The sequence below is a fragment of the Ptychodera flava genome, chromosome 1, assembly GCF_041260155.1.
Source record: "Ptychodera flava strain L36383 chromosome 1, AS_Pfla_20210202, whole genome shotgun sequence".
Classification (NCBI taxonomy): domain Eukaryota; kingdom Metazoa; phylum Hemichordata; class Enteropneusta; family Ptychoderidae; genus Ptychodera; species Ptychodera flava.
The window spans coordinates 9,694,979-9,704,328 of NC_091928.1; the positions used below are offsets into that span (position 1 = coordinate 9,694,979).

Below are 9,350 nucleotides of genomic sequence, written 5' to 3' on the forward strand. Positions count from 1 at the left end.
TGATTCAATGAGTTCTTGTCAGTCATGACTTTTAGGTATGATGAACTCTTGTGCAACAACATGACAGACGGTGTTTACAGCGCCCCCAAATGCGTCACTTTGTTTCGGTTTTTTTTAGTTAATGCAACTCAAAATGCCGGGAACTTTCGTTGTCAACAACCACAAATATATAACCCATATTTTCGGTGATTGCATCACTGGGGCAAAGTTGTCAGGTTACCTGCACATCGTGTCAGACGCTCGAAATATCTGCGGCGATCAGCAAACATCTTGATAGCTACAAGGAAATCCGTTTGATTCGTAGCATCTAATCCCACCCGTAGCCGACGAGCAATGTTTAATATCATACTAAAACTTTCCAACAAAAAGGCAACGAATCTTCATATTGTCAGTGTCATCGAAATGCTTTTTATTTCACACCATTTCGGTAACATGTTCATTGTTTATGGAAAAACAAACTCACTACCCTTGACATCTTGTATAACAAAGCAAATACGTAACTTTTCAGAAATATTTTGTACTGTATGATAAAAAAGAAAGAGGGGACACACAGTTTCTCATGGGGCAACAACATTAGAGACCAAAAGTACTTTTTCCAATTGTAATAAAAAAATCAAAACAAAAAATTTGAATTTGCTTATATCAAACTAAACTGGACTAAGCTAAACAAAATAAAGCTATACTAAACTAACTAAACTAGGATAAAATAAAATACGTCACTTAAATGTAGTATTGAAGTTAACTGAACTAAGATCGAAACGAAACTCACGAAACGAAACGAAGCAAACAACAAAAGCAAATGAAATGAAACTAAACAAAGCAAAAAACGAAAGACAAAACAGAAAAGAAAATAGTTTGCATAAAACTTTGTACAATGGTATGGTATGGTATGGTATAAAACTTGCCTTTAAATAAACAAACGCAAATTGATAACTTTGTTAGAATTAACCTGGAACACGATTGGAACTAATTTGGGATAATTGGATGGGGAATTAATGTAGATTTAATCTACACATGTTATCTCATCTGCTTTTATTATATTACACACTTGTTTTTTTGATTAATTTGCGATATTGCAACATTCAGCTATGTGGCACTTACCACTTTTGTGAAATTTGCAGAATATGAAAATCCAATTATCCCAAATTAGTTCCAATCGTGTTTTGGCTATAATTACAAATTAAGAAGGAATAATCATAAGGAGAACTGTGAGAGGTAATCTTCGTGATACATTCCATCATAAATCATCAATCTTCACATTTCTCTTGTTTTTGTCCATTATCTGATGCTGCACTACTCGGACACCAGCTTTAGAAACCTTTCTGGAAAAGAGTTGACATTAAATTGCCTTAGTACTGTTACATCGCCCATTCTTTTGCATACTAGAAAAGCCATTCATTCTAGTAATTAAGCAATGCATTCCTTCCTTCAAATTGTCAACCTAATATAAAGAAATGAGTTTAAACTGGATTATTAAAAAGTCGCTCTGCGGTCTTAATACTCTCTCTCTCTCTCTCTCTCTCTCTCTCTCTCTCTCTCTCTCTCTCTCTCTCTCTCTCTCTCTCTCTCTCTCTCTCTCTCTCTCTCTCTCTCTCTCTCTGCTTCCTCCAAGTGTATATGTATATATATATATATATATATATATATATATATATATATATATTATGTTATATATAAAAGTATAGTATAGTATTATAGTATATACATTATATATATATATATATATATATATATATATATATATATATATATATATATATATATATATATATATATATATATATATATATATATATATATATATATATATATTATTTATCATTTATCGCTTACCTGATCCATTATATAAGCTTTGTTATTTCACATGACTTTCTGATTTGCCAGAAAACGATCAACAATTTCGGTGAGATCCCGCCGATACATCCTCTCCAGAGGTCCTCGTAACAAACTCAGGTCTGTAGGGCTGATTAATCTTCCTTGAATCAAATGTTCGAATAAATCTTCAGGCGTTTTGATTTCGGCTCTTTTCCGTCCCGGCAAATATTTACCTATATGCGATAGATATGTTAGATTTATTTAAACCGCTCTCCCTTCGTCACAGTATTGTCTTCAGCAGTGTTTATTTCTACGGAGTCCTAAAAAGCATACTAGTGCTTAATTCATAAAAAAATGTAAAATCGGTCTAAACGCCCGTGTCTGTATATTGATTCTGCAATGGTCCTTGCCTTAGTAATTCAAAGCTTGAAATACTCGCTTCACGGTGTGTTTGTCTTCAAAGCCTTAATGCGACAAAATGGTCAAATACAAAATGTACAGGGAAAACGTCTGTTTGCCTCTATATCTGTTGATGCAAAGTGTGGGAAATCACTGTACCTCACGAGGACTGTTCTGGTATGCATGCTATTGTATGTGCGATTCGGTCACATGTCGATAGAGTATTTGGAAGGCACTGAATGTGTCGTATTTACCGAGTAGAAATTTCAAGCTCTCCAATTCTGATTCATTCAATTCTTTACCAATGTCATATAACATACTCCTGAGATCATCTTCTTCGGTCTGACGCTGTTGAGTACTCCTTTGTCCTTTGCTGCAGGATAATAAGATGATATGAAAAATATAATTATCATCTCTTAAAATGCGCTACTCTTGAAATGCGTTATATGTCATATTTCTTATATTTTAATGACAGTTCGACAACTATTTTTGCAATCGTAGAAATATATTTTACCAATGTTTAAATGAGGTTAGGAATCATATGTCGTGTAAACAACACTCTTTCTAGACTGAATGGTATAGTCTTGAAAGGCACACCAAACTCAAACCACCATATATGGAAAGGTGTAGTCAACATCGTGTATAGCCCGCTTTCTAACGCTGAGGATTCTAGATTGTTTACACACATGTACAATTGAATAGTTTGGTCTGCACCGTATACAAAATAAAGTAAACGTTAAGTACCTGTTCCTGTATGGCTGTACGCGCTGTGGTTTGCCAGGATTCGTAGCATTTTTCCTGTCGGGGGCCATGATCGTGTAATAATGCAAGATTTACCACTAAATTGGAAGTGTTATAAACAAATAATTATATAAATAAATGAAATTACTTGTTTGCTGATTCTTAAAAAATGTCATAAATCTATAATGTATAATTTAAGAGAAAATTTCAAATTTCAAATCAACCTCAAAAGAGCGAAGGATTGTCAATTAATCCAAGAGAGACGTCAGGAAGTTGACAAAACAATTGATGATGTGCAGTTAATAGTAGTGTTGTCATGATTTTTAATTTGAGAGCATATTGACTGATTTAAAATATCACAATTGCAAACATTTTTACTCTCTAATTTTGGAGTTTCTCTTTACATAATGTTTTGCATGAAGAACAATACAGTTTTTTATTTCAAATTTTAGATTCAATATCATAGATTTTATACTTACTTGATGATGGTACATCTAGTGATATTATTCATCAAATTAAAATCTGAGCTAAGTACGCGAATTACTGCGCGAACACGATGCTGCATGCGACAATATCTGTACGCTTTTATGTGACAGGCTTATGTCAATCAAAAATAAAAAAGTAATAAATAAATAAATAAATAAATAAATAAATAAGAAAATAAATAAATAAATAAATAAATTAATAAATAAATAAATAAATAAATAAATAAATAAGAAAATAAATAAATAAATGAATGAATAATAAACAAACTTAAAAAGAGACAGTCAAACAAAAAAAATATTTGCTGAAAATAGAAAAATAAACAGCAATTAGTACATTAAGGGCAAATCATCAGGCAGGAAAAACAGAATTGTGTATTCCAGTAGACGAACCTGAAAGAAACAACTTTTATAGTTATTAAGGAATATTCTAATTTTCATGAGTTCACGTGTCCTTCCTTAGGTCATGTTTATCACTAAGGATAGACGTTAAAATAAAAGCTGACAACTTTAACATAATTTTCCCTTTCATTTTTTATCTCAATGGAAAATAAAAAAACACAATAAGGAAAAAACTATGATGATTTTCTACGCTGTCTGTATTGTTACTTTGTTTTTTATGAGTACACTTATTATCCTATGTTAGGTCATGTTTATGACTAAAACTAGACATTCAAATAAATCTGACAACTTCAATATAATTATCCCTTTCATTTCTGATCCAAAAAGCACAAGAAGGGCAATACTGTGATGATTTTCTACGCTGTCTTATCGTTACTTTGTTTAGAACACCAAACATTTTTTCAAACAAACCCTCAGGCTGTCACTATCTCTATTGTGTCATGCAGTTAATTTCATGTCGCATATAGCTTTGTATCTACATGTATCATTGGATTTTCTCTACTACAAAGGAGTATTTTGACCGGGTATCTGGTAAGATTTACAAAGAAAACGATTACTGCTCATAATAGTTGCAAATTTCGTTTGCAAGCATATTTAGACGAGTAATCTCGTAAATATACCATGATCGTAAATAAGCAAACAGCTTTGATATATGAGTATTTCGTAGAATTTGAACCTGAACAAGAAGTACGTGCTATAATCTTGCGACTTGAACGAAATGTTGAAGAAGTCATCCACTTTATTTACATGACGCCTCGACAAAATTTACTTTAAACCTTATAAAAACACGATTGGAACTAATTTGGGATAATTGGATGGGGACGTAATGTCGATTTAATCGACAAATGTAATCTCGTCTACTTTTTTGCATTGTAACACACTTGTTTTCATGAGTAATTTGCAATATTGCAACATTCAAATATACGCCACCTAACACTTTTGAGAAATTTGAAAAATATGAAAATCCAATTATCCGAAATTAGTTCCAATCGTGTTCAAATAACAGTTACTGTGTCAAAGAAAATACGCCAGTTTAATTAAGGGGTAGAACGGGGTATAAGACCAGTAAAGAAATTATTTGTTTTGAAAATTACACGAATTTGGCATGACAAGTTCATCGACAATGCACTTCAAAACCGAAGTACGAATACACGCCACGCGCTGTTAGTCATAATGTTATTTTGCTAGTCTTAGGTCATACGTGTGATTACGTGTTACTAAACCTTTCTAATGTGGTGTTCCATAGACGTCCATATACGTATAAAGCATTTCAACTAGAAGACAGTCGTCTAATTTGTTTCCATACAAGGATTTATTTGGTAAATTTAGCGGTGGCGAGCAATACTTGATAATAATAGAAGTGAACTTTGCATAACGTTTGAGAATGGCTGTTTTTTCCTGCCAGAGAACATCATAGAATGTTAAAAACATGACCATAACGGAACGGTATTAGCTTTATTAATAGTACGATCAGGGCAGTTGATAGCGCAGAATAATTGGGGATTTATTTGTAATGCAATATACATCAACGAGAAAACACAGGCGAAGACTACATTTTCCTAAATTTCATTCGTTTATACCTATGCGACAAGATAAGGATTACTCTTATCTAGATTCATGGCCATAGAACAACAACAATAGTAACGGAACACCTTTGAAATTAGAGATAATTTTAAAAATCCTTTTCACTATCTAACAGATACGAGAAACATTCAAATTCCCACACACAATAAAGACAAATCATAGGGCGTTGAGGGCGCTGCCGATTGTTGCCACTTGCCGGTCTGGTGTTTCAAAACTTCACCATACATCGTTATCGAGGGAGAATTACACTCGCACGCTGACCGAAGAAAATAACAATTGTCCCCGCCCTGTGTCTTAATGATTTCAATTAATGTATTATTCTTAATATTTAATAAAAAAACTGAAATAATTGCATATTTGTTAACTGACCCTCCCCCCAAAATACTTATGATTTTGTTCCTGTACCGTCTAAATACCCCAATATGGCAGACTATACACAACAAATGACTCAGCGACAGCGTGAAGGGACTAAAGTAAGATGTGTCATATCACACAAAAATCAAAGTGATTCAAAAGAATATTACAGGTTGTGACTTTGAATGATTAGAATTATCATTGAGGAAGGTTAGTATGTTGGCTTCTCCTCAGACATTTGCTGTGTGCATAAAAGGCATTGGATTACAGACTTCAAGTCAATGATCAGTGTTAAGCTTACAGCATTTGTAATAATTTGACTGTGACATTTCAAGTTAATAGCTAATGACAGTTTTTACTGTTCGAAATTTGTCATTTCTTAAAAAAGCAATGGTTATATATATCTGTTCCACATTACTATAGTGCAAATGTCGAAGGTAGAACTTGCTACCTCTAAGAACCGCATGGTCAGGTAGTTACAGTTGCGTGCAACAAAAATATTTGTATGCAAATACGACAACATTCAACAATTTGGTGGAGCTGCACGTTGCCAACACAGTTTTTTTTAAGGAATAGTTATCATCTAAGATGACATGAAAACCCCCTCACACTATATATTTCAAAATAGCAGAGAATCTAAAGTTTAGTATAATAGCAACTCGAAGGTTGAAGGGGTGTATATTTGGGTAAAAAACCTCAATTTATTGTATTAATGATAAAATTAATTTAAGTAAAAACCTGATACTATTTTCTGAAATATTTCAATCTTGGATTAATTGAAATTTAATGAATATTTGCCAAAAATTGGATTTTAATCTAATACGCAGTGTCGAATGCAGCTGCCCCGTTAATGTTGTAACATTGTTCTTATTTCGATTGTTTCTCATCCACAGACCGAAAAGACAGTACAGGGCAACAACATACAATATGTGTTTTCACTGGTTTAGTGGCTCAAAAAGAACAAAGACAATTGCCAAAGTATAGATAACCCCAGTGCAGTGGGGGATACGTACCAATTGGAGTCTAAACTTCGTTGTATAAACTGTGTACTTTGTATATCATATTAGTGCTTCGTTCGATTTCATCATTGTACAGTCGTACAAATCATTGCAAATATGATAAGGAACTCTATTAGGCAGTTTAATGCACAGCAATTTATTCACCACTAGTTCAGCAATAAAACAGTACAACAGCAAACAGGTTTGATAAGTACAAAACTGCTCTGGGATCTTTGATAGCTCCCTCTACGGTGACGTTGTGCTTTGTTGCGCTTGTTATCTCGACGCGTTCGTGTTCTTCAATGTCGTGTTGTACAGAAAGTGTATAACTTGCGCTGTATTGTCTCGTGACATATACCTTTCAGATGCCAACAAATAAAAAGATATTCATATTAAGGGCAATGCGCCACTCCTGAACTATTGAGTTACGGTAATTACCGGAATACCATTTAAATATTGTATACGGTTTCTAAAATGCTAAACCACCTAGGAGTACCTTGAAGACGTAAGACCTCAATACTGAACACAGCGAAAATTCAATCTTCACCTATCTGTGAAATTATCAAATATAATGATTCTAAAAAAATCTGCTGATGTTTATAATGACTGGCTATTTTCCAAACGCGTCTTCAAATGATAATACTTCAGTGCCTATAGACCAATCTGCTAAACCAAAAAATGGTAGCTCCGTGTTTCAATGATTGATTCAACTTATGTAACTATTAAAACAGTAAGGTTTTTGTATGACTACTTTACGCAAGTATCAATTGCTGCAAATTAACTGTCTCACACGTTTTTTTTTTATTTAATCGCAAGTTTTCGCCATATCGTTCCGAAAAAAAACTAAAGCAAGCTATTTTGGCTGGTAACTAATTGAAAAAAAATACAACTTGTGTACCGAACGAGATTTCCTGTGTTATGGTCGAACCAAGAGTGTTTTCAACATTCATAGTTTATCTCTTCCGGACAAGTGAACAGCGAGTTACGTCAAAAATTGACGTCATTAAGCTGTTAAACCAGCGCAGAGGGATACACTTTCTGAACAAACACGATTCAGCGTCGATGGAGAGAGGCCTGCAATGAGAGAACAAAAGAAGATACTAAATGAACTTGACGAAATTGTTTCTCAGAATTGTTAAATGTCGTTTACGGTAACGCCATAAGCCACGTCTTCAGTAATTTTGACAACCTTCAGGTTAGAAAGACAAAACAGAATCAAGAAAAATGACCAGAAATGACGTAAAGATATTTTTCGTTTGTCGTCTTTATTGAACAAAAATAGATCAGCTATATTACAAATATAGAAAAAGATAGATATATATATACATCTATATATACATATATATACAATATTGCATATATATATATATATATATATATATATATATATATATATATATATATATATATATATATATATATATATATAGTGTGGCGTAGACGGTTAGAGTGCATAACGCTTCTGAGGAGAAGCAGAAGTTCAGTGTTCGAACCCTACTACGTGCTGCCCTACTTTCAAAGTTGTAATGTTTACTTACCTGTAGTATATCATGCCATACGTCAATAAGGTGCACCTTCTGTCAGGATCCATACGTCAATACGTTGTTGCCAGGATCAAAACCGGATCTGGAAGCAAAAAAAAAAAGATTGACTCCGCCTTTGTCACGTGTCTAAATATAAATGCAAGACCTTAGTATCGGTGGTTCATTTCTCGCCAGCCACTCTCTGACATGATTCGGTAGTTTTGTTTTACTTCGCGCAAATACCTCTGTTACTGTAAATCTGTCTATCTATGAACAAGCTATTTTTCAACAAGCTTAATATACATACCGAACGAGATTTCCTGTGTATAGAGTGTTTTCATCATTCATAGAAAGATAAACAAGTAATAAAAAAAGACAAATTGCATTATAAATTTCATTATACTTTTTCATTATACTTGTAGCCTTTTGTAGCCTAATGCAATTCAAACAATAACTATATGACGATAACTATCTTTAAGAAGAGATCGCCGTGGCTGGAGAAAATCGACGCGCGACGGGACGCTAGTCGATACGGGACGATTTGCGAATTCCTCGAAGTCATACGTCTAAACAGATGTATACTACCGAGATAACGCGTCGCAATCTACATATAGCACTCGTGCAACAATATAGCACTCGTGCAACTTTTGCTGAAAGCGTACTTTTACTGCGCGCCAAGCTGTAGAAAGATAAACAAGTAATCAAGACAAATCTTACCTTCCGGCCTGTCCTCTTCAACGTCGTAACGCGTACTGTAGCACAGAAACAATAATCACGAACCGTTATCACAACTTTGCATTGTGGGTCGCCTCAACCATCTTATACGAGTGTGAGAGATGGATGTTGACTTCAGTTAAAAAAGGAAAGAAATGCGTTTAATACAGCCACCAATGCATGTAATGTATAATTTAACAGTTGCAAAATACCGATGAATTGTGTGTCCTCGGTTTTAGAAATATTATAATTAGGAATTCTTGCACTAATATGAGAGTCCCTTCACGCAGCGATTTGTACACCCCCACCAAAGAGTATATTGTTATTCAAATAGCCAG

The 9,350-nt window shown here is 33.8% G+C and overlaps 1 protein-coding gene and 1 long non-coding RNA gene across 3 annotated transcripts; both read right to left on the reverse strand.

Moving 5' to 3' along the window:
- Positions 1-385: 385 nt before the first annotated feature.
- On the reverse strand, positions 386-3,591 carry LOC139129646 (caspase-8-like). Of its 2 annotated transcripts, none has more exons than XM_070695322.1 (4): positions 2,959-3,591; positions 2,469-2,587; positions 1,834-2,048; positions 386-1,318 (listed from the first exon to the last, which is right to left on the reverse strand). In XM_070695322.1, the coding sequence occupies exons 1-3, from the start codon at positions 3,024-3,026 to the stop codon at positions 1,861-1,863; spliced, it is 375 nt and encodes a 124-aa protein (XP_070551423.1). In that variant the 5' UTR covers positions 3,027-3,591; the 3' UTR covers positions 386-1,318; positions 1,834-1,860. The 2 variants fall into 2 exon arrangements, with proteins under 2 accessions (XP_070551423.1, XP_070551415.1); XM_070695314.1 differs by having other exon boundaries at positions 386-1,322; positions 2,959-3,589.
- A 3,325-nt stretch (positions 3,592-6,916) lies between these two features.
- Positions 6,917-9,054, reverse strand: LOC139129657 (uncharacterized). Its single transcript, XR_011551638.1, has 3 exons — positions 9,016-9,054; positions 7,674-8,401; positions 6,917-7,133 (listed from the first exon to the last, which is right to left on the reverse strand). It is a non-coding gene; the product is annotated as an uncharacterized lncRNA (long non-coding RNA).
- Positions 9,055-9,350: the final 296 nt, after the last annotated feature.